A 27,941-nucleotide genomic window follows, 5' to 3' on the forward strand; every position below is an offset into this window, starting at 1 on the left:
ATTGTGATATCATACCTTTTATGACAGATTTTGGAACAGCGCTAATATTGGCGTAATTATTTTGTTAAAATTTCAACTCCTTCATCTGCATATCTGCGGCCAAAATACCGATTTTGGGCGGCATTTTTTTAGTCCGAAAACTGCTGTACATATTTCAAATCTGACTTTAGTATACTATTCTACAGGAAAATTTAAGATATATAAACCAGGGATCGTAAATAATTATTATCTTTGAATTTTTAAAGAAAAAAAAAATCAAATATAAGAAATTATAGGAGAACAACTTTAAAGATACCATTTTTATTGTTTTGAGCTATATTTTTATAAAACACTATGCTTTTTAAATTTTTGATTTTTATTTTTTTGGCAAAAAATAATCACTATTTTCTGATTTTTATTTTTTTGGGCAGAAATAAAAATCAAAAAATGATTTTTATTTTTTTGGGCAGAAATAAAAATCAAAAAATGATTTTTATTTTTTTTTTTTTTGGCAGAAATAATAATTATTTTTTTGGTTTTATATTTTTGGCAGAAATAAAAATCATTGTTCGTTCGTCAGTGTCTTTGTTTGTTTGCTTATTTGTTTAATTGTTTGTTCGTTAGTCTGTCTGTTTGTTTATTTGTTTGTTCATTATTTTATTTTAAGATCAAATAATATAAAATACAGATTTATTTAGTTATACATTTTATTATTTATAAAATTGTTTGTTTATTTTTTTGTTATAAGTACACAAAATATAAAATACATGTTTATTTTAGGACAGATTGTCTTATTTAGCTAATTGAAAATGTATAATTACAAAAAAAATAAGTCTAGCTCTTCTTCTTTATACGTAATTCGTATTTTAGCTTGATACAAAAAAACAAATCAAGAAACAATTTTATAAATAATAAAATGTATAACTAAATATATCTATATTTTATATTATTTTATATTAAAATAAAATAATGAACAAACAAATAAACAAACAGACAGACAGACATACTAACGAACAAACAATTAAACGGACAAATAAAGACACTGACGAACGAACAAATAAACAAACTAACGAACAAACAAAGAAACTATCTAAGATCAAATAAACAAATAAGCAAAGAAAAATATCAAGCGAATTAACAAACAAATGAATAAACAAAAATGATATTACCTTAATGATTTTTATTTCTGCCAAAAATATAAAAATCAAAAAATAATTATTATTACTGCCAAAAAAAAAAAAAAAAAAAAAAATAAAAATAATTTTTTGATTTTTATTTCTGCCCAAAAAAATAAAAATCAGAAAATAATTATTATTTCCACCAAAAAAAATAAAAAACCAAAATAATTATTATTTTCTGAGTTTTATTATAAAAATCATAACGGTTACGGTCCCTGATATAAACTTAATTTGACAGAATTTAGATGCATTATAAATACATAAGAGCAAAAGAAAAAATGCAATTAAAAAAAAATCAAAACCTGATTTTATTATTCGTAAATATAATATTCAATGCCCTTAAAAAAATAGTGTTAAAATTTTTAATTTATTGTAATCCCTTTAGGAGTTATGATGGTTATAATGTTGGCTTGTAGTTTAATAATTTCCCATCAAACAATGGTGTTTTTCATCATCATCTCCGAATTTAATAAAACTCCATCGAATTAATGTTCCATATATAACTTGTATAATGACAAATTTTGGGCCTTATAACTTTCGTGGTTTTCGAAATATAGCGTTGTAAAGTTTAAAATCTGAAAATTTAAAGTCTCGTCACATCTAAAGGGTTAATGATAAAATTTTTGTTTTTGCACCATTTGTCTCAGCAAAAAGAATACTTTGATTATGCACAAAGAAAAAATTTTTTTGAAATATTTTTTGAAAAAAGTGCATCTTTGGATAATACTAAATGCACTTTTGAAGCATTATAAAAGTGTGAAATTAAGCTCATTCTTATTGATTTTTTTCAATTATTAAAGCATGATTTACTATAAATTCTACAGTTTCTGCTCTGTAAAAAATGTCGCTCAAAATCAGTGGTTTCCGCCTCAGATATGCAGAGGAAGGAGTTGGAATTTTGAAAAAATTATTACAGCATAGTAATTACTGATGCAAAAACCTTCTAAAAAGTTGTGATATCACAAAATCGGGAAACATTTTATTTTTTGAAACGAAGCCTAATAAATATATTGAATGAAAAAGTATGATTTTGTTAAAAATTGGTTTAAGCAAATCTTATTTTTCAATTTAAATATGAATATAATAACTAAACGTGCGAAATAAATCAATTAATTTAGAAAATATATTGAAACTAAGTTTTTAATTCAATAATTCTAAGGCATTAAATGGTCTAGGAATTTGCAATATACATCAAATGAAAATTCATTCTATATCCTATTCAATTTTTCAGTTTATATGTTGTGTTCATATCGTAATTTAAAGAGAAATTATTAAATTTGTATAAAAATCACATTCTTTCGAGATGGCGCTCAATGGGTTAATGGAAGGAGTTATGTTATACATCGTTTGAAAGCTTTTCAAAAGCCCTTTCGAATGATATATAAAAAGTGTCTGTAACTCCTAAACCAAATGAGAGGAAGAAAAAATGTTTACGTCAAACAATTTTAAATTATGTTTGCTACACCTGGTTAAAATATTATGAAAATCTCAGCCGTTTAGAGTCAGTAAGTTATGCCGAATGACGAATGAATGAGAGTCATCTCTAATTTTTATCGGGTATTTTATCATAATCAGCTGTTTGTTTTCATTGGTTGGAGACAATAAAAAAATAAAATTGAAAACAAATGCAAATAAATAGAAAATATACAACTTCCCTGCAAACAATTGCTATCTAAATAGTATCCATAACGTAACAACGTGTAGGTAAAAATATCTAAAAAACATCTAATATTGCACAATTTGAAAGGAAGAAAAGTGACCGCGTTGGTAAGAAACTGTTCCTCCTGTTTAATACTTACTTAGTGAGTCGATTTCGTCTCATTTTTAAGTCACTTTTTTATAGCATAAAAGTGCGTAAAATTAGTAAAATTTCCAGTTTTGCCATAGCAATAGTGAAACTGGAAATTTATCTAATTTTACACTATTTTATGTAGTAAAAGCGACTTTATAATACATTTTCTTTATTTCTCTTACTTTATGAATAATTTAAAATTGTTTATACTCACTAATCTCTCACTTAGGTTTATTATATATTAAATTTATTTTTTATATATTAAATTTTAAATAAAATCATTACAAAATTTCACAATGTGTTACTATTCACACAACTGATCACTATAAACTAAACTTAATATATTTACTGAAATATACAAACACTTTTTCTTTTAAATTATCTTGTTAGTGTATTAAAAAGTGTTCTTTTTATACATTTTTATTCTATCTAATTATTATCATTTACGTTTCTTTTTGGTATATTAGATCGAACTTAAATTTTAAAAAAATGGGATAAAAATTAGAAAATAATGTATTTTGTTTTTGTATTTTTATTTATCACTGAGAAACATGAAGTTGAGCCTAAATAGTGTAAATTTAGTTCATTTATCTCATACTCAAATTTGCTGGCTGGGTTAAACTGTTGAAATAATGTAACAAACGTATTTTTGTATCATACACACACACAAATATTCCAAAAATGACAAAATAATGAATGAAAAAAAAAACAACATGGCGATGAACTCTCAAAACGAATTACGAATGTGTCGTTGAAACGGGTTAATTGGCTATCGTCATTCAGAGGCCGAATTAAGTAATTCAACTGCTCGTGTGAACTTGGTATAAAACTATTTAGATGGGTTTCAAAAAGCTTACAGGTGGAGGGTATTTAAGATTCGGCATAGCCGAGTATAGCACTCTAACTTGTTTTTAGTATTTTTGTCCATGTAATGAAGCAATGTGTGGCGGCTCAATTTATGCCGAACATTGAAATCCATATGAACATTTGTAAAAAATGGGTAAACTATCAATGGCGGGCATTTCCCATAAAAATTAAACACAGGTTCCCACTTTAGCAATTCTGCAAAAGTTTCCACTAGAAACGGTTGCTTTAGAAGCGGTTCTACTAGAATCGTTTTTAGCAAAAAACTAATGTTCACGATCATTTTGAGAATAGTTTCCTACTTTATCAATTCTATAACAGATTCCACTAGAACCTTAGCTGCCTTAAGGCAGCGTTTTACGCTTTTCAAACTTTTCACGCTTTACAAGCTGCAAGTTACACACCACGCTTCATTTTGATCTTTCTTTTAATGTTTTTTTTAAGTTTTTGTTTATTTTTTAATATTTTTCTTTCATTGTTGGTGAAATTTATTTAATTTTTGTTTATTCTTATTCTACACAAAACAAAATACAACCCTGATCAGCTGCCGACGCGTCAAAAGTTGCTGAACTTTTCGCGGCAGATGCGGTACAAACTAGTGTGTAAATTGTTAAATGAAAATACGCTATTTAAATTTTTTTGACAGAAGCCTATAACGTGCTGCCGCGTACAACGCGTGTTGTGTACTTTCACCTTTAGTTTTAATGTGTTTAATATGGCATTAAAAACAAAACATTTGTCTTTTGGTCGATAAAATTAATTTCTGAGCCACCGTCTGCCGACTAGAGACCGACCGTAAAATGTAAATATGAAATATCGTAAAGAATTTTTTATACCCTACACCACTTTAGTGGGGAGGGTATATTGGATTTGTGCTGATGTTTGTAACATACAAAAATATTCGTCCTAGACCCACCTTAAAGTATACCAATCGGCTTAGAATCGTTTTCTGAGTCGATTAAGCTATGTCCGTCCGTCCGTCCGTCTGGCTGGCTGGCTGGCTGGCTGGCTGTCCATGTAAACCTTGTGCGCAAGGTACAGGTCGCAATTTTCAAGATAATTGGATGAAATTTGGCATGCACGTTTTATTTGACCTAAGGACGAAGCCTATTGAAAATGGTTAAAATCGGTCCATTATTTCACCTAGCCCCCATACAACAGAACCCCCCGAAAAGCGCTTCTGAGCTCATAATTATGTTAAATATACAGATATATCGATAAAATACGGCACAACTAAGTTTTATAGAAGTCTTGATGACCCTGCCAAATTTCATAAAGATCGGGCCACATTTGACCCTAGCTCCCATACAAAGTCCCCTTCAGAAAATTACTTGAATGTCCCAAATTAGCTTATAAACACAAATATCGCGATGAAATTCAGCACAATAAAATATTATGTAAATATAAATATATTCACAAAATTTTATCGGGCTTGTTCCATATTTGCCCCTAGCCCCCATATAAAGCCTCTTTCAGAAAATTAGTCTTTCATCCATAAATTGCTTAAATGTATCGGAACAAGGGAATATTGAAGATAAATGCTTTATTATGAAAAATAAATCACATTTAATATTCATAACTGGTGTAGGGTATCATATGGTCGGCCACGCCCGACTATAATTTCTTACTTGTTTATATTGTTTCTAGGGTAGCAAAACACACTGGGTATAGCTAGTATTAAAATAAAATAATTAAATTGCTTTATTTTATATTAAAATTGATTTTTATTACTCAATAAAATATTTTTTATTTCAGGAACACACCATTTGGGAACCACTGCTTGATATTATAAATAATGATCCTTCTATAGAGTTTCTTGTTGTAGTAACTGCCACGCTTTGTAATCTTCTTCTTGAATTTTCTCCAGCAAAAATGGAACTTATTAATTCAGGAATTATAGAAAAACTATCGAATTTATCTGACCATGAAGAATCATCATTAAAGTTAAATTGTATATGGGCTTTAATGAACTTAGCGTATCAATGCGAAGATGATATTAAAACTAATATTATTAACACATTTGGTTTAAGAAGAATCCTAAAGATTCTTAATGAATCGAATCAAATAGTTGTTTTAAAAACGTTGGGTTTGTTAAGAAATCTTCTTTGCCGTACCTATCATATTGAACTAATAATGACAACACACTCGAAAGATCTACTAGATGGCCTTTGCATAGTTTTAGAAAATAATTATTCACCTGAAATAAAAGAGCAAGTGCTGTGCATTCTAGCAAACATTGCATCAATGAGTCACAAAGACTACATAACATCAAATAGTAATATAATGGACATAGTTTGTGAGTTATTGGTATGTATATATATCCAGATTTCAAATTAAGTATCAAACGCTAATAAATGATCAGATTAGTTAATGAAAATAATAAAAATGCTTAAATTTTTATAAAAACAAGTAAGAGTGCTATATTCGGTTGTGCCGATCTTATATACCCTTCACCATAGTGTATTTAAAAAATAATTATTTTAAAAAAATTATATCATTATTATAGCAGTAGCAAAGCAAAAGGAACAACAACAACGCTAAACGAAATAAAACACACAAAAAACACAAGGCAATGAAACCAACAGACCATAGTTGCCAGATGATTTGGGTGTAAAATCGTCAAATTATGAGGAAAAAATCGTAAAAACCATCAACTGATTTTTCGAAATCGTCATTTAATCGTCAAAGCTGTTTTTTATCAATTTTGATAGATTTTAGTTTTTTTTTATTTGTTTTGTACTTTAAGTTTGCTTCGCTGCATCTGTAGCTAAGACTTCTTGGCCGAATCGAAAGATTATAACGCCAACACCAATTATTCCAGTATGACTGGACAGAACATTAAATTCAGTTTTTTTGGTTCTCCACCATAATCAAAATTAAAACTTAGGTTAAGTTAACACGAATGCATATGGTCAACATGCATTTCAAAAAACCGTAACACGGTACAGTTATTCGACGTTACACATTTGACTAATGCGGTCTGAAACGTAAAACTCTCGAAGGCAGAGCAAAAAAGACGGCCTGATTCCCCTTAAGCAACGACGCGCGACGATCTTCCTGCACCTAGAGCTGATTTACGAATGCATTTGTTTATTATCTGTTTAATTTAGCAAATATGATTTAAAATACTTTACATTGCAAACTAAATTGGTGTTTCAATTTTTCGTATGCAAAACAAATTTCCTCCTTTAAATGAAATGTTCAAAAACACTACTTCCTCTATCCTTCTTCCCACTACCAATTATTCTAGATCCAAAAACCCCTTCTGGCCCAAAAAAAGAGAAATTCTCAAAAATGTTTGAGTTCGTTATTACGTAAATCATTTGATCAATGAACTCTATACTCTAAAACATTATAATGTATAATTTTATTGCCATTTTCATTGGATAGTCTAAATACATCGATTTTCTTTAAAATTATAGATAGAAAAGTGATAAAATGTATTAAAATTAGTACAACAATCCTATTTTAAAAAATCGTCAAATTTAGAGTTAAAATCGTCAAATCTGGCAACAGTGCAACAGACATCCAAAGTTTGGATTCCAAACATACGAAACGAAATACACACAAAAAAAATACACAGCGCAATGAAACCACTAGACATCCAAACAAACAAACGAAATACACAAAAAAACAAAATACACGCCACAATGAAACCCACAGACATCCAAACATACGAAACAAAATACACAACGCAATGAAACCAACAAACATAAAAACATATGCAAAAAACAAACAAAAACAATATACACAAGGCAATGAAATCCACAGACATCCAAACATACCAAACAAAATACACAACGCAATGAATAAGCAGTGTTGTTGTTGCTTATTTATTAAAGCATGAACAAAATTTTATTTTTTTATGAAATTTTCAGAGGTTGTCTCGAAATTTTGCTTATACCTCCGTTGTTTATGGACGGATTTAGCTGATTTTAAACAGTGTTTACTTTTACTAATATATTAGTCAGCATTTGCCGCAAAATACACATTTTTATCACTCGTCTTACTAAAAATATTTAAACTTTTTCAGATTTAATAACATTGCTACTAAATATTGCCGTTCTGTTTTTATGTTTAACTAGAAAAATTGCGACGTTACACTGCAATCTCTAGCAGCACGAATGAACAGTATTAATCTCTAGTTTGTTGTACAAGAAAAAAATATATTTTTGTGCTATAGCAGCGCACACTCAAATCTGTTAAACTAATATGGCTAGTATTGATGATATTTTTATTTGCGCTGAGTTTTTCCTATCAGCAATTAAATTTTGTTTTGCAACTGCTAGCTGCAAATTTATTTATTGTTTTTTGAAAATATTGATGTTACAATTTGAAAATATTTTAATTTGATATATATATTTATTAAGCACAAAACTAATTTAAAAATCACGCGTAAAATTTACGAAAAATTTTACGAAAAACTTTAACTTCATTATGAACATTGGGAAAAAAATGGGCAGACTTTTATTAGGGGGCTTGGAACCTCCATATGAATTAAATAAATATGTATATGTTATTGAAAATATGGCTACCCCATAAATCACAACTCAAATTAAAAGCGTTCTTTAGATGTTTTTATTATTTTGTTCTAATGAATAAATATTTTTGAGCAATGTAGTTGTAAGATAATATTCTTATACTTATAACAATTTTATAACCAAATGATAGTTTTAAAAATTTTTTGTTGTAGAAATTAATAAATTTATAATCACCTTGTATAAAACAGGGTGAACACACATAATTAAAATATTTTTTGTTGAATTCTAATGAGCTTACTTTACAAATTATTCAAATCACACTGCTAAAATTGCTAAGATTATTATATAATTTTTTTTAAGAAATGTAGTTAATATTATTTTGTAAAACATTAAGGAAAAAAACAAACAAATATCAAGGTAGTATTTTCTGTATGTATATCATACAGAAACTATGAGAATATTTAAACTATATTTTAATAATTAAAATGTCAATCAGTGCAGGATATTATAGGTCGAATATCATCGATATATGGATGATAATAAATATACATATTAATATCGACATACATACATACGTACATGCATACATACATACAAACATACATACATACATACATATATACATACATACATACATACCTACATACATACCTACATACATACATACATACATACATACATACATACCTACATACATACATACATACATACATACATACATACATACATACATACATACATACATACATACATACATACATACATACATGCATACATACATACATACATACATACATACATACATACATACATACATACATACATACATACATACATACATACATACATACATACATACATACATACATACATACATACATACATACATACATACATACATACATACATACATACATACATACATACATACATACATATATACACACATACATACATACAGTGTAATAAAGTTACATTGCTGCTAGGAAAAACTAAACCAAACAAAAATAACATCAATACTCGCCATATTAGTTTAACAAATTTGAGTGTGCGCTGCTAAAGCACAAAAATATATTTGTGTTGGCCTGCAATTATGTCTGCCTGCTACTAGAAATTGCAAACACGAGTTGCAATTTTTATATTAATACGAATATATATGACTGCAATTTTTAGTAGCAAAATGATACAAAAATGATAAAGTTTCATATTTATTTTATAGTCATATACAAGAGAGGTGGTGCTAGTGCTGCATATTTAAACGCTGAAACTTCTCGAAAGCATGTCTGACAGAATTATTGAAGATTTGGATTTATCACCACTTCAAAAGTAGCAATTAGTGAATTTTTTAACTACTGTGGAAGTGATGTTTAATGACTTCCGAAGAAGCGAAAATAATTATATTTTTTCAATGCTTAAAATATTTGTTTTTGTACTTACATTTTTGTGAGATAAACAAATTTATTTTTGGGCTTCTGTTTTAAATGTATCTATTACCCTTATTAATGCTAATATTATTTAAGTCAAATTATTTGCATTATATGATAATACAATTTCACTTCCGAATAACTTCCAAAAAAAGAGCATAAATATTACTTCTTGAGAATGACTTCAGAAGTAGTGAATTTGGAATCTAATGAAAAGTACATCCCTCCTATGACAAGCCTGTGTTAAAATCATCAATTCTTCAGGCATTTTTCAGTACTTCCTTGGAGTAAATTCTACATCTTTTTCGCTTCTTTGGAAGTTCTTTTTTTTTTGCTATGTATATTCGCTTATAGTCACAACCATATATAGTTAGTTAGTTCCAAATTGCACGCAAATTTGGAACTATATATTATAGTGATTCAAGTTTGTATGAAGAAAAACAATTTTGTCTGACAGGCCATCCCCCACTATAGAATTGTTCTTTGGGTTGTAAAACTATGTCATACAAAAAATTAGGCTGATAGGATAAAAGGTGCCGCAACGGCTCTTAAGTTTCCAAGTGCATTTACAAGGGGAAAATATAGAGTTTTTTTATTTTTTGCTCAAATTTGGCCCTTTTTGTAATAAATTATGAACTTTATTGTAAAGGAATCGTATTGTGCACAGAGCAAGCTTTTCGGAAAAATAGAAAACACAAAAATTGCTTGAAAAATTTAAAAGTTATTGCAAATTCCCCAGGTCATTAACGTGTCTCACAGCGCATGAATTCGAAATGTAACAAAAAAAAATATTTTTTTTTGTGATATATTCTGAAAAACCTTTCTGTTACTTAAAATATATCTATAATTACTGGAATATTAGTTTTTGTCCTTATAAGTTAACGCAAACTTGTTCTCAGCTATGGTCAAAAAATTTGATCATTTTTGTATGACATAGTTTTACAACCCAAAGCACAATTCTAGATGGGGGACTCTACTATATATCACTAAAGCAATGATTTCCATTTCATAGTGCTTTTGCGCAAACTAAAAACACATATTATTATTCTCTTTTATTTTGTAGTTGCTCAGACAGCAACGAGTACACATGCGTAGAGGGTTACAAATTATTTTTATACCCTTCACATTCGTTAGAAGGGTATATATAATGATGTCATTCCGTTTTTCCAAAATATAATTTTCCGACCCTATAAAGTTTATATATTCTGAACCCTTGAAGATAGCGGAGTCGATTAAGCCATGTCCGTCTGTCTGTCTGTTAAAATCAGTTTTCTGAAGACCCCAGATATCTTCGGGATACAAATCTTCAATAATTCTATCAGACCTGCTTTCGAGAAGTTTCCTATTTAAAATCAGCAAAATGCATCCATAAACAACGGAGATATAAGCAAAAATCCGAGACAACCTCTGAAAATTTCATAAAAAAGAAAATTTTGTACATGGCCTATTCATTGCGTTATGTATTTCCTTTCGTATGTTTGGATGGCTGTGTGCTTCATTGCCTTCATTTTCGTATGTTTGGATGTCTGTTGGTTTCATTGCGTTGTGTATTTTGTTTTTGTTTTTTTTTTTTGTGTATTTTGTTTCGTATGTTTGGATGTCTGTTGGTTTTACTGCCTTGTGTATTTTGTTTAGTATTGCTGTTGTTCATTTTGTTTTGCTATTGCTACAATAATGATATAGTCTGGAAAATTAAATAAATTTTAATTTTATAAAATTTATATTTTTTAAATACACTATGGTGAAGGGTTTAAGAGATTCGGCACACCCGAATATAGCACTCTTCTTATTTTTTTAATTTTTGGTGTTTATTGCACTGAGAAAATAAAACATAATATGTGAAAAATTCAAACTTAATAATATTTAAAGTAATATTATTATTAAAGGAGGTTTCATATTGTACGTTCACTATGGTTTCAAGAGAATTTCCTAATATTGCATAGATTGAGTTTGACCTTTATACTTTATGGGTTAACATTATTTGATTTTACTAAAACTTCAGATGTATGTTTCCTATTACATATATTAAATTATATATTCTTTAAAAGTTTTATATAAAATATATAACAGTAAAAAACAAAGCCTGTTTTTCAAAAATTTTAACAAAAAATATTTTTCTCCGAAATCCTCAAGAAAGAATACTGAGAAATTTTAAAAATTAGATTGTTTTCTAAACAAATATTTTTGAATTATTTTTTTAAAAAATTGAAAAATGTTTTCATTATTTTTTAGAAAGTAATTGTATTATTAAAGACGACGAAACTGTAATATAAATAAAACAAGCAACCGAATTTTCTTTATTGTTCAAACAACTTTTCTGTCAGTGCAATTCTACGGTTTTTGCCTTAAGCGCCTTGGCGACATGTCAAATTGTTTGACTCAAACGGTAAGTTTTTTGATTGTGTTAGTAAAAAAAATTCACACCGCATATATACATGTGAGTTTTTTCACTAACACAATCAAAAAACTTACCGTTTGAATCAAACAAATTTGATGTGTGGCCGTGTCGCTTTAGACATATCCCCGCACTAAAGTGACTACCCGCTAACCATTTTTGCCGAATTCGTAACGATTTCGTACCGGCAGTTGCAAGTTGCCGATTTCGTATCCGAATTCTTTACGAAAATCGTATGGAAGGTTGCTCAGAATTCGGAACACTTTGTCTAAGTAAATTTGGAAAAATGTGCAGAGTTGTCGGTCACAATTCGGTGCGAAATCTGATGTAAATTCCTGGGGAAATTCTGAGGGAATTTTCGACAAATCTGAGTGAAGTCGGACAAATGTCGGATACCATGTCTGACATTCTTTCGTCAGTTCGTATAAAAGTCTGATTGATGTCGGAAAATGTCTGATAAAATGACCGACAGTTCGTACAAAAGTTTGATCAAATATAAGAAAGTCTGATAGATGCCAGATAAATGTCTGATAAAATGTCCGACAGTTTGTACGTAAGAAAATGGCATGAATATTCTGATTAACGTCTGATGAAAACTATTTTCATATATGGGGAATTTCGTGTCAAGTGACCTAACTTAAAAATCGATGTCTTCCGATTTGGATGAAATGTATCAAGGTTAGTACTATGGAAATGTACCAACGTTAGTACTATGGGATAGTAGACCAGACACAAATTTTCTCTATCGGTCAAGAACTGCCGGAGTCAGAGGGGGTCAAAGTTAAACATTTTGGTCATACAGGGTTTTATTCAAATGAGTGTAACTTTTCACCTATTGGTCCTAGCCAGTGTTGCCAGAAAATGAATTTCAAAATATTCTAAAACTTAAAAAACTAAGTGCTAAAATTTTTTAATATAACAAAATAATATAAATAATTGTTTTTTCTAGTTTTTATTAAAATACTGATTATGTAGTGCATGACTCCAATATTTCTGGTACTATGTCTTCATCGTTATCTTCATTCTGACATTTTTCAAATGATTTTATTTCATTTGTAATATAATTAGTTATATATTCATAAACAACATTTTATTTTGTAAAAGATTTTTAATACTAAATTTCCATACAAAATTTGATTTATAAAACTTGTATAAAATTAAAATTTGTTTATAATTAAGGCCACTTGACAGCATGCATTTCGAATCAATTCTTTTCGAATTTGTATTATTGAACATAGAAATTCAGTTTAAATACGATTTCGAATTTTATTTTTAATTATAGCCATTGAAATAAAAAGTCTTTCAACTTCGACATTAAAAAAAGGTGAAACGAGTAACGACAATAAAAAAATAGACAATTCATTAAATGCATTTTCACCGATAAAATTTTCAAACTTATATATTTGAATTTAAAAAGACATTGTATCAGTTTTTTCATCAAAATGTTGTTTTTTTAATATCCAACCACTGATTTTCAATAATATTTTTATCAGTTAAACTATATTTAATTTATAACAGAAAACATAGAGAAATATTTTTTAATTTTGTTTATCAAGCAAATAATGCTAAAATGCATTTAGCATAATTTTAAAAAACTTCAATGCATTTTTACGATACAAAATGCTAAATCTAGCACTGAAAGTGCTAAAATGGCAACACTGGTCCTAGAAAATATTGTCCAAAGCAATTTAGCTATTCAGATAGCTATTTCTTCATTCTTTTCAAAAAAATTTTTAATTTTTTTTTCAAAATATTTTTTTTAATCATCACGAAACGGAACTAACTGAGCCACACTGGTTGCTCCAATACGACAAAAATAAGAAGGACGATGTTCAAAAATTAATATTGTTATGGAGCAGGCGTTTATTAAAAACATAAAATTTTACTCATATGTCTTTGTTTTGGCAAATTTAAAAGACACATGTAAAGTCTAGGTATTCAAGTGAGAAGAAATAAACGACCAAAAATTTTCGAGAAAATATAACGAAATAAAGTTTGACTTCAATTGTTAATATTTAATTATCTAACTCGTTAAATTCAAATTTAAAGGATGGAAATAAGAGCTGGTGGAATTGACCTTGTCTTATTTATTTATTTTATCATATCAGATAATTGTATTATGGATTAAAAAATATACACTTTGTCGAAGTATTACTTGTGAAGTATTTTAAAAATTTGCACTGAAATAATGTGGAGTTTTAATTTATTTGTCAATCGAATGTAAAGATCAACCCCCGTATTCATAAAGATATTAATCGTTTATTTTAGGTTTATTACGCACATTTTCCATACAAAATTCCTACAATAAACCATCAACAACTTTATTAAGCATTTATAAATATGGGGGCAAATCTTTATATAAATATTAACAAAAGTATATAGTTTACGATTATATTTAATTTGGCATCGGCCACTTGCAGCTCTTTCAGTAATATTCTAAGTTATTCTAATTCTAAGTTAACCTCAAACTTTTATTATACGTTTTGGTACATTATTTTTATTTCTGAATACATTTTTGTTAATTTTCTTATTTAAACCGTAAAAAAAACTAAATATGCGTGAATCTAGTGACAGCATAGAATAAAACTATTAGTTTTACTATACCGAGTTTAATTTCCTTTTTAAGATATAAAAAAATAAAATAAAATTGATATTGATAATGTGTGATCCCAATATGGGTATCAAATAAAAAAGAAGAATCTCAGCACTATTATATAGTTATTTATTTTGAATCTTCCAGGATAAAACAATATAAAATGTCCTTTAAAATATTTTGCCCTTACAAGTAGTATATTTACTTATATCCGTTTTATTTGTTGTAAAAGAAATGTCCAATTAGAGAATATTTTCTACGCCTTAGTATTTTCAAAATCGGGGGGTCAAACATGGTTCAAATGTGAAAAAATCAGTGGATGTTTATTATGAAATAGTTAAATGTGTTAATCTTATTAATAAAGAAGATAGTATATGTTACTTTTTTCAAAGTTTATTAAATATTTATGCAGACGCTTTGATATTATATAAAAGAGAACACAACCACAAATAATGGTTAGAAAAAAAGAAAAATAGTTGTTAGTAAAAAAATTATGTTTTATTTAAAACATTATTTGTATAAGTGTCCAATTTTCATCGGTCATATCGTAAAAATGTTTTTATTTCTTTTCCGATTTAGGCACTATTTTTCGCTGTTACCTGTTGGCAAACAAACTTACAACTTCCACCTATGATTTATGAATGTTTTTTTATGTTCTAATGTTTATAAAGTTGGCGTTGGGTGTTCAAAATGTTGTGAAATAAACTTTTACACCGTGAGAAATATGTACATATGTTTCAGGATTTTTTCATATGGTGTTTATAGAGTGGGCGTGGTCAATTTTTTGTGAAATTAATTCTTGTACCGTCAGGGATATACCCATGAAGTTTCAAGACGATATTTTAGCTTTTACTATTTTTGTCGCTCTTTTCTGCCACCAGTGTGTGAGCCTTTAGTCTTTGGAAATCAAGTAATGTGTTTAATCTTTTACTCAGAAATTGCATAATTTATTATACACAGTTTAATTTTATTATTTTAAAAGTGATAAAAACTATTTTCGTATATAATATTATGATTTAATTTTATATTTTTATATTTTAAAAATAATCATAAGATTCCATCGTTTATTTATGTATACAACCTTAAAAAGTCACAAATAAACACATAAATAATGGAAGTTTAGGAATTCTTATTAAAATTAATAAAATTAAACTATATTAAATTATATATATCAAAATAGTTTTCTTCAGACTACATATGATCAGAATAGTCTGGCAAATTTCTTATACTCTTTCAGACTTTTGTACGAACTTCGGAAGATTGTCGGACATTTTACCAGACATTTATCCGACATCTATCAGACTTTCTTATATTTGATCCGACTTTTGAACGAACTATCGGTCATTGTATCGGACATTTGTCGGTCATCAATCAGACATTCTTATATTTGATCAAATTTTTGTACTGAATTCCGACCGAAAACTTTGCACATTTTTCAGAATTTCCTCAGACAAAGAGTTCCGCACTCTGAGCAACCTTCCATACGATTTTCCTAACGAATTCTGACGGAATTCGGATACGAAATTGGCAACTAGCGCAGACAGCCAGTACGAATTCAAAAAATTTTTAGCGGGTATAAGCAAAATGTTTTTTTTATATGTCGCAATGTGCTTATAAAGAAATTCTCATATAATCAATTATTGCGAATATACAATAGGTAGGTAAGGTTAATGTGGTAGCCACCTTTCGCATAGCTCACTTGGGTCCAAACAAGGTCCCGTTGTGATGTTCTTATGCACCAATTATTCAAAATCCATATGGTTAACAATACAGTCTAGCCATTTCGTTGCTTTAATAATACAGACAGCATTCGCTGACCAAAATTTGTATACCCATTCCGTTTATAACACATAGAAATATCGACCATAGTCCTACAAAAGTATATACAGTGGTGGAAAAATAATTGAAACGACTTTGTTCTATGGTGAAAACAACATTTTCCCAAAAACTATCTGTTAGAATTTTGGTAATTAGTATCTCAAATAAATATAGAAAATATAACATTTTGTGCTCCATCGTATTTTATTGGTTTTTAAAAAAATTTGGGATTGGAAAAAATAATAGAAACGATTCATAGTATTGCAAAGGGGACATAAGCTAATACCCCATTTACACATACACGAAATCTAGTACATATGAGATTTCAAGCCAAATATAGTTGATTTTGACTAGATTTCCCATACAAAACAAAACCTACTTCATAACTAGATTTCGTTAAAATTTACTCAAAATCTAATAGTTTTTAGTGATGCAACTCTGTTTTTTCCCGAATAATACGAAAAAATGCGACGCTGCACAAGAAAAGAGAGAAAAACAAAACAAACAAACAAAAATTAAAATGTCAACAAAATTTTAATAAATTGAAAAACATGAATGAAAACTTAATCTAAAATAAATGATAATGTTATATTTAAATATCTAATTTTTTATTATAAATAAAATGTCAAACACAATTTCAAGAAATATTAGAAAACATTCATTCCATCAAAAAAATCGTCGATTAGGCCTAGGCAAAAGTCTTGGTTTAATCAGAAGTGCAAAAATGCAATCAGATCCAGAGAGGAAGCTTTCAGAATTTGGCGTAATAACAAAAACGCCCAAACTGAAAAGCTGCGCAAAAAGGCGAGGTCTTCGTGTGCCAGAGTGCTAAGACGCCAAAAAGCTCTACACGAGCAGGGCCTTCGCGCTAAGGTTCTTGCTGCTCCTAGAGGCAGCAAAACCTTTTGGTCGTTCGTTAAAAGTGTAAAGGATAATGCTAGTTCTTCAATTCCGACGCTTTTCAAGTATGACCAAACATTCACTAACCCGGTTGATAAAGCTAACCTTTTTGCTGAGTTATTCGCAAACAATTCTTGCTTGCCGGTTAGCGTTCAACCACTGCCCGAGCTCGAAAGGGTATCAGTAACTATGCCAAATATATTTCGAGCGCGTGCCGTTAAAAAGGTTCTAACAGATCTAAATATTAACAAGTCTCCTGGACCAGATGGCATACCGGCACTGGTCTTGAAGCAGTGTTCTTATTAGCTCGTCCATTAGCTAATCTTTTCAGCATTCTATACCATGCCGGAAAATTTCCTGCATGCTGGAAGATTTCTAATGTAACGTCAATTCCTAAAAAGGGAGAGGCATGAAAATTACCGTCCAATAGCAATTTATTCAGCACTTTCTAAAGTTATGGAAAGTATGGCCAATTTACATCTTGTCAAGTATTTAGAGACCAAAAATTTACTTAACGACCGTCAGTATGGCTTTCGTAGAGGTCGCTCTACGGGAGACTTACTAGCCTTCCTTTCGGAGAATTGCTGTCATTCCATTCACCGGTTTTTTGAAACGGTGTAAGACATACTTCACTCCATCTGATCTTCTTACTATTTGCACCACTTATATCCGACCGAAAATGGAATAAAACTCTCATGTATGGACCGGAGCTTCGAAGTCTATTTTGGAGCTACTCGACCGCGTACAGGAGAGGGCGAAGATACTTATCGGTGACAGTAGGGTATCCAACTCTATTGATTCACTGGAGCACCGTCGCAACGTGGGGTGTATTTCACTGTTCTATCGATACTATAATGGAATGTGTTCCTTTGAAATTAGGGAACTTGTTCCCGATACCCGTATATTCTTGCGTAACACACGTCTTTCTTCAAGAACACACCCGTTTGTGGTAGATTGGCCAGTGGACCGCGCAACACATTACAGGGAAAATTCATTCTTCAGCCGCACTGTTCGTATGTGGAATAAACTTCCTGCGGAGGTGTTCCCTGCCACTTTCGATATAAGGAGATTTAAATCAACTGTCCACAAGTCTTCGTAAATCTTCTTCAAAAATAGTAAGTGTAAACGGTCTAGATTTTGAAAAAAGATTTTAAATGAAATCTACTATATTTCGTGTATGTGTAAATGGGGTATAAAGGGTGTTTTTAATTTTGAACATTTTAATTATAAATGAAGTTCTTAATATAAAACAAAAATATATTATAAATATGTATATACGTTCACCGTTTAATTTATCGTATGGTTCCTGACAGCTGATTCAAGGGTCTCACATTTAAAATATCTTAGATAAAATTAACAGATAGTGAAAGAACCCAGTAAACAATTTTTTGAGACATGTCTGACGTAAGAAATTTCTGAAATAATTCTTATACTATACCGGAATTTTTAACGAATTTATAAATTTCCTTTAGACATTTTACAGAATAATCGGCAAACTGTTTGTTAGACTTTTCTGCACATTTTCTGAAGTATTAAACGATTAACATCAGACTTGTCTGCACATTGTGGAAAGGGAATTTCAGCGTTATGACAATTATGAGACTAATCTGCACATTGGCGGAGGACAATTTGTTTTTTCATTCCTATATTATTTTTTAGACATAAAGGAGAATAGTCTGTACATTTTATGAAGTAAAATATAAAATGGCTTAAGAATTTTGCTCGGTCATTTTGTTCCCATTTTCAGTACTTTTGTAAGAAAAATTTGCGACAACTCTGCACATTATCTGAAGGAAATTTTGTTTTTATATCCTACACCACTTTAGTGGGGAGGGTATATTGGGTTTCTGCTGATAATTGTAACATACAAAAATATTCGTCCTATACCCACCTTAAAGTATACCAATCGGCTTAGAATCGTTTTCTGAATTAGCTATGCCCGTCCGTCAGTCTGGCTGGCTGTCCATGTAAACCTTGGGCGCAAGGTACAGGTCGCAATTTTCAAGATAATTGGATGAAATTTGGCACACACGCTTTTTTTGACCCAAGGACGAAATTTATATTGAAAATGGTTAAAATCGGTCCATTATTTCACCTAGCCCCCATACAACAGAACCCCCCAAAAAGGGCTTCTGAGCTCAAAATTATGTTAAATATACCTGTATATCGAAAAAGCGGCACAACTAAGTTTTATACAAGCCTTGATGACCTTGCCAAATTTCATAAAGATCGGGCCTCATTTGAGCCTAGCTCCCATACAAAGTTCCCTTCCGAAAATTACTTGATGTCCTAAATTAACTTATAATAAAAACAAATATCGCGATGAAATTCAGCACAAATAAATATTATATAAATATAAAAATATTCACAAAATTTTATGTGGCTTGGTCCATATTTGCCTCTAGCCCCTATATAAAGCCTCTTTCAGAAAATTAGTTTTTCATCCATAAATTGTTTAAATGTATCGGAATAAGATAATATTGAAGATAAATGCTTTATTATGAAAAATAAACCACATAACTGGTGTAGGGTATCATAAGGTCGGTCCCGCCCGACTATGCTTTCTTACTTGTTTTTAATAAAAATCATGCACAAACCTGTTTATATTTTAAAATTCGTCAACTGTTCTTTAAAAGGAAATTTAATTTTTATTTTCTCAGTTGGTCTTTGGAAATCAAGTAAACAACATCTGCATGGTGATGATTATTGTTTAAATTTCTTTAAACTTTGTTAATACACAAAAATTAGCAAAAAATTACATAATTTTTTATGGTTTAATTTTATAATTTTAAATATATGTATATAATGAACTCTATTTTCGTATATAATATGTTTTCAAAAATAAATACCGGGGAAGTTATACCATTTTTCTGAAAGGTGGATCCGAGTAGAACAAAAACCATTTTTTTTAAATTTCCCAAACAACTCCAAAATCTTGAGATACGGGTAAAAAACCGGGTTTTCATATCTTTAAGCACTTAAAAGTCAGTAACTTCGTCGAATCTTTTAAGTTTCTGAACGGATTTACAAAGCAGAAGCTGAGGCCTTTATAATAACATATATGATGTTTATGCAACCTAGAAAACTATGGGTGCATTTTATCGGCAAACATGTTTTTGATTTTAGCTTTGCACCGTTTTTAAAGTTTGAAGATATTTTTTGAAAGTATTTTATATAGGAACCCTACTATTTATTAATTAATTATAAGCCTGTGTTTATTTAAGAGTAAAATGCAACTTTGATTTTAAAAATCCGTTAGCATTTGACGACGTTATTGATATTTTTCTTAATACAAAATTGTTCAAAAAATGATTTTCTGAATTTCGCGTTATGTGGGGGATAGGGTTAAATAGAGTCAGATCCTCATTAAATTTGGTGGAACTATTTATGTTTATATAAAAGTTATTTATGTTGAATTACATCGTGATATTAATATAATTAAGATAATTATGGAATTAAAGTCATTTTTTTGAAGGAGGATTTGTATGGGGTCTAAGATTAAACAAGGTCCGATCAATACAAAAATCGACATAAATGAGTTTGCTGTAATCCTTAGTGATACTGCTGATTCTTTAAATAATACAGACTTATTTGACCCTAGTCCCCATATAAAAGCTCCTTCAGAAAATGACTTGAATTCCATAATTATCCTTTTAATATCAATATAACGATGAAATTCAGCACAAATAACTTTTATATAAACACAAATCCTCCCACCAAATTTTATGAGGATCCACATTTAACCCTATCCCCCATATAAATCATACTTCAGAAAATCAGTTTTCGAACAATTTTGTATTTAGAAAAATATTAATAATGGTGTCAATTGTTAACTGGTTTTAAAAAACAAAGTTACGTTTTTCTTATTAGCAGACATAGTATTCTAATACATTAATAAATAGTACAGTTCCTATATAAAATACTTTGCAAAAACATCTCCAAACTTTAAAAACGGTGCAAAATTAAAATCAAAAACATGTTTACCAATGAAATGCACACATATTTTTCTAGGTTACTTAAACATCATATATATTATTAAAAATAATAAAATTAAACCATAATAAATTATATATGTGAAAATTGTTTTATCAGACGTTGGTCACAATAGTCAGTCCATTTTCTTATACTTTATCAGACTTTGTACGAACTGTCGGACATTTTATCAGACATTTAACCGACATCTATCAGACTTTCTTATGATTGATCAGAGTTTTGAACGAACTGTCGGACATTTTATTAGACATTTATCCGACATCTATAAGACTTTCGTACGAAATGTCGAAAGAATGTCAGACATTGTATCAGACATTTGTTCGACTTCAATCAGATTTGTCGAAAATTCCTTCAGAATTCTCATCAGATTTCATACCAAATTCTGACCGACAACTCTGCACATTTTTCCGAATTTCCTCAGACAAAGAGTTCCGAATTCCGAGCAACCTTTCATACGATTTTCGTAATGAATTCTGACGGAATTCGGATACGAAATCGGCAACTTGTGCAGACTGTCGGTACGAATTAGGCAAAAATTGTTTAGTGGGAAATTACTTTACATTGTTAAATTTTATATAAAATTAGTTCTTGAGAAGATTTTTAGCCGAAAAAGTTTTAGATCCACTTATAGATAATGGCAATCCACCGGTTTTTGGGCCAAATTTCGAGCAATATTAAAAGTCTAGAGGTTTAAATGTGACTTAAATATCAAAGTATTTTGCCAAACTGGTAAAATAACACAGTGAAACAAAATAAACGAATATTGAAATACCTGTGAAGTGATACTATTTTTCTGAAAGGTGAATCTGAGTAGAACAAGAATATATTTTTGAAATTTCCCAAACACCTCCAAAATCTTGAGTTACGGGTAAAAAAACGGGTTTTCGTACCTTTAAGCAGTTATAAGTCTGTAACTTAGTTGAATCTGAGCCACGGATTTAAAAAGCAGAAGCTGAGGCCTTTATTATGACATATATGAGGTTCAAGTAACCTGGAGAGATATGTGTGAATTTCATCTAGTCTTGCCAGATTTGAAATCAACAAAAAACGTACATCGTAGCTAAAAAAAGCAGTACAATTGAATAAAAAAGTACAATTGTTTATTTTCAAAAAAATTGAATTAAATTGTTCTAAAAATGCTATATTGACATTGGTGCTATGATTTTTCACAAAAAAAAAATTATATAAAATTAATTTATGACAATAAAATTAATCCAATTACAAATCATTTTTTTAATATTAGTGTGCTATTAATTTATATATTTTCTTTAAAAAGTGTAAAATTCCCTAAATTTTAGTTTCGTTTGGTTTGTTTACATTTTCAAATATCAACCATTTATTGTGAACATATGTTTGATGTCTTTTTATGGAGAAAAAAATGTCCAGTAAAATATAAAAATTCTCTATCTCCTACTGTTACAAAAACGTTACAACTTTTACTCTGTTATTCAAATTTGTCATTCTTCAAACATCCTCAGATACCTGCTACGAAAAATAAGAATGGCAGTATAGTTTTTTAAAAATCGTTCCACAGCGGGACTGAATAAAGCTATCGAATAGGTACCTACACGACGGACATTAACATTCAACATTCAAACATGTCCTTCACATTTGCAGTCTTTTTTTATGCCGAAAATTCATTAAAAACTTTCATTACAGTGATATCTTAATGAAAATTTAACAACTTTAAAGCATTTTGAATAAAGGCACTATTTTATGCATGACAAATGCATCGAAACCTCTTATAGTTGAATTTGCCTTTCTGAGCTTAGTAAATCCACTTTCAAACTATGTATCTCTGAAGTCCTTAAATAGCGATTCTATAGAATATTGTATATATGTCATATGAAATCCAAAAAGCCCTAAGCCACATTGAACTAATTTTTCAGGAGAAGCAAAAAAACCGTCTAAAATGATAAATAAACCAAATATGTTCAACATTTTCTCAAGTTAAGCTTATTTCTTATTAACAAATTATTTGAAGAAAAATTTGCGGTTTTTGTTTTACTTACGGAGATATGAAACTTACGCCAATGCGAATTTGTTTTTTCTGATACCCAAAAGAGCCTAAGTTACAGTAAAAATAGTTTTAACATTTTCAACAAAATTCAAATCGGTTTTTGTTGGTCAAATAGTCCGAAACATGGAAGGCATAAGGCTTCTTTGTTTTCATAAAGATTTTAGGAAATTGGAATTTTTCTTTGAAAAAATTCCAAAACTGATAAAATAATTTCTAAATTACAAGGATTCGCTAAAAGTGCCACTTTTGTTTCATTTGATGCCAACTTATAACATTTCACAGTTTCAAAGTTAAAAATTCAAAAGAATTTTAAAATTTTAATGAATTTTAAGGGAATTTTAGAACATAAACTTTTAGATATTCTTTGATAGGGACGTTGATTTTAATTGTAGAAGTGTAAAATTTAGCAGGAACATGTATTTTGATACGGTGCATCATAATCAATCAAAAAGTCGATTTTGATTTTTTTGTAACTTAGGGCTTTTTGGATTTCACATGACGATATGGTCATGATTACATCTATAAATATAATATAATAATATTGAGCCTAAAGCCTAGTAGCCATGGCCTATTATACATTAGTTTGTAATTTATAATTATACTCTAATGCTTAAAGTAAATAAATAAATAAATATTTAAGAAATTTTGCATTTGGAAACCCTGAATCAGCTGCCAGAAACCATACGGTAAATTAAACGGTAAAAAATATACTTTATCATAAAAATCTAAGTGAAAAGTATATTTTTATATTTAGAACTTCATTTATAATTAAAGTTTTTAAAATTAAATATAAAAATTCCGTTTAAGAAATCTTATCTTATGTCCCCTATGTAATACTATGAATCGTTTCTATTATTTTTAATGTCAAATTTTTTGAATACAAATAAAACACGATTGAGCACGAAAAAAGGGAAATTAAACCACCACTTTTGAAAAATCAAAATAAAAAGTTTTGAAAACTGCAGCAAGATTTAACCCTTTTCGTGGGTTTGTAGGATATATTCAACATTACAATAGACTCTGTTTTTAAGTATTTTTTGAGTATAATATTTACCTTTAGTTTTAATTTTTTTCTTTTAGATGAAAACTAAGACATTATTATATTTATAATTGAAATTGTGAAAGATCTTCCGTATTTTTAAAGTATATTAAAATTAAGTTTTAAGAAATTGTCACTTATGACTACTTCTTAAATAGTGCTTTTAAACAACGTTTAAAAAACAGCTTCATTTAATGGCAAAAAAAGTATTTTAGAAGATCGGACTATCCAGATTTAAATTGTATTGTATTGATATAAGTGTAAGAAGACATTTTACAAAACAATATTCATAAAAATGTTGATGGTACTTTTTGGTGTCTGTTTTTCGAATGTCTATTAACTTTGACCTTCTATAACTCACTAGGGAAAACTAAAATTCAGAAAATATTATTTTTTTAGGATTCAGCATACTCAATTTATCTTATGTAATATTTAAATATCTATTTTTTATTCTAAATGAAATTTTAGTAAATTTTCCATATTTCTTTCCTAGAAACATGAAATTAGGCATGTAGAGCCCGGAGTAGATGAGAATTTAAAAAAGGGTACTTTTTTAATCCTTCGACTGGTACTTTTTGAGTTTTCTATACAATTGATCTGAGTATTTTACTGGACTCCAAGTTAAATTTTATATCACACATAACAATGATAGCAAATAAAGCCAGGGGTGTACTAGGATTTATAAAACGGTGGGCTAAAGAGTTCAACCATCCTTATGCCACTAAATCTCTTTACACATCCCTTGTAAGGCCTATCCTAGAATACGGATCTGTAATATGGGACCCTATATATAAAAATATTCAGACGTTATTGAATCTGTACAAAAGCAGTTCCTGCTCTTTTATCTTCGTGAATTGAACTTCAACCTAATAAATCTTCCCTCATATTCTGCTAGGCTGGCGTTGATTAAACTTCCAACCCTTAAGAGCCGAAGATCAATGTTAAATATATCATTTATTTTCAACATAATCAATGGGAATGTAAGTTGCGGTTTTCTAATCCAAAATATTTCATTTAATGTACCTCGTCGTCCATCACGTCATTTTGTTCCCTTATCGGTGAAATTTTTTAAAGCGAACTACGCCAATGCTGATCCAGTGAGAAGAATGTGTATTGAATTTAATAAATTTTACATGCTGATTGATTTTTCTTTAAGTAGTAATACAGTTAAAAACAACATAATTACTTTTCTAAATTCATAATTTTTTAAATGTTTTCTATTATTGTATATTTGATTATTATTATTAATTGTTAATTGCCTGTAAGGATTATATTCCATAGGCTATAAATAAATAAATAAACTTTATCGTCCTTCGACTGGTACTTTTTGAGTTTTCTATTAAATTGAACCTAAAATCATGAAATTAAGAGCTTGGAGTAAATGAGAATCTATAAAAGGGGACCCCTTGATGCTTTTTCGTTTTCCATAAGGTATTTTTGAATTTTCTATAATATCGAACATAGAAGCAGGAAAATATATAGTACCGTCCATCGGCTGGTACTTTTTGAGTTTTCTATTAAATTGAACCTAAAATCATGAAATTAAGAGCTTGGAGTAAATGAGAATCTTTAAAAGGGGACCCTTGTCTGCTCACTTAATACGGGCTCTACATACTTAATTTAATGTTTCTAGCAGAGACTGAAAATAACTCGGCCACATAACCAAAGTAATTGAATTGTGATTTATTTTTGTTTTTTTAAATAAATCACTCAGAATAAAATGGTTTTTACTTAAATTTTTTAGTATAACCTTTACTAGTTTCGTTATTTATGTTTTTGGCTGATCACTAGGTTTTTCTATTCTCTGTTTTCTCTTTCTTATATGAGAGTGGGAGAGTAAATTGTTGTTGTTTGCTATGATTTGTGAAGATAGTTGGAGTGTATGTGTGTGCTATTCATGCATTTACATTTGTGATTTATTGTTTCGCTTTTAAGAATAAAGATCATAAACAGACCTTTTAAAAAATGTTTGGAAAATAAAAATCAATTGTAGCGAGTTATTTTGTTTTTCTCTTCTGTTTTTCTCAACCACTTATCAAAAAAAATCATAAAGTTTCTCTCAGTGATAAACTGCAAAAAGACAATTTTAAATGGTGATCACTGCAAATAACCTTATAAAACCGAAGTGGACCCGTTATTTTCAGTCTCTGGTTTCTAATTAATAACAACAAACTGCTTCATTCGTAATTGTTGTTCTTTCTTTGCATTGTTTTTATAAACAAGTAATTCTAATAACAAAATTTACCGTATAATTACGTGAGTTGTTGCTTGTTTATAATCTCTGCCTCTCTGGATTTTTGCTCATATCGCCGATATTCATGAAACGATTTTGCTGATTTTAAATAGGAAACTTCTCGAAAGCATGTCTGACAGAAGATATCTGAGGTCTTCAGAAAATTGATTTCAACAAACATACAGACGGACAGGCAGACAAACCGACATTTGAAAACAAACTTAACTAAAGACGGACAGACGGACATTGCTAAACCGACTTCGATACCTATACGGAGTTACAAATTGTATTTGTTCATTATGAGGTCACAAAATTAATATTTTTAAATTATGAAAGAAAAACAAACTTCTCACGAAGGTGAAGGGTATAATAAAAAAACCAACAACTGAGTAAATGGTTGATGAAAATAGTCACTTATACAAAACGTAAGTCCAGTCCTAGGAACCATTGGAACCAAATCCAAAACAGGCGAAAACAAATTCGGTAAGTCAAGATCTTTTTGCACTATTTGATAATCAAGAAAGTGAAAAAGTACCATCTATTCCTTTAAAAGACCACAAGCCACCTCCCGTCTATTTGCACGAACCTACCACCAATATATTGGTTAATAAGTTATCCCACCTTGTAGGCAAAGAAAATTTTCACGTAGTCTCTCTACGCAAAGGAAACATTCAGGAAACAAAAATACAAACTTATTCAGAATAATATATAAAATAATATATAAATATATTTAACAAGGACAAAATTCCTCAGCCAATGTTTAAAGTTGAAATTACCTCTTCACAATTGAAGAAAAAGGGTGATACTCATCCAATAAACAGTTTAAAATATCTTCTTAATCACAAAATAACTGTACAGTGACCCATTAAGCGCAGAGGTCCTCCTCAATGCCTACATAGACAAGAGTTCGGTCACATCAGAACTTTCTGTCAATTACCATCTGTTTGTGTGAGGTGCGGAGACATCCATAAAAGCCAAGATTGTCCCCACCCAAAAACAGATAACAATAAATGAAAATGCAGTAACTATGGTCAAAATCACACTGCTAACTATCACTTATGTCCAGTATACATATCTACACATCCATAAATCAAATAGGGCCAGGAGACCTTTATATACTCAATATAAAGCTTATATGCTTAATATAAAACTTCCCAAGTTTTCCTAATAATAGTAGTCAAAATAAATCGTATGCCAATACGACAAAAGAGGGTTCCGTTGCCCAAATGTAA

General features: G+C 29.4%; 1 protein-coding gene across 1 annotated transcript in view; it reads left to right on the forward strand.

Moving 5' to 3' along the window:
- Window positions 1-27,941, forward strand: part of LOC119609610 (armadillo repeat-containing protein 8-like) — a 63,788-nt gene that overhangs the window by 22,314 nt on the left and 13,533 nt on the right. The window contains exon 2 of the mRNA XM_037964454.1: window positions 5,569-6,120. Coding sequence (XP_037820382.1) covers window positions 5,569-6,120 — 552 coding nt within the window. The remainder of the gene's footprint in view (window positions 1-5,568; window positions 6,121-27,941) is intronic.

This window comes from Lucilia sericata, unplaced genomic scaffold (assembly GCF_015586225.1).
Source record: "Lucilia sericata isolate MDLA Ls3-8-SP2 unplaced genomic scaffold, ASM1558622v1 Contig001016F_arrow, whole genome shotgun sequence".
Classification (NCBI taxonomy): domain Eukaryota; kingdom Metazoa; phylum Arthropoda; class Insecta; order Diptera; family Calliphoridae; genus Lucilia; species Lucilia sericata.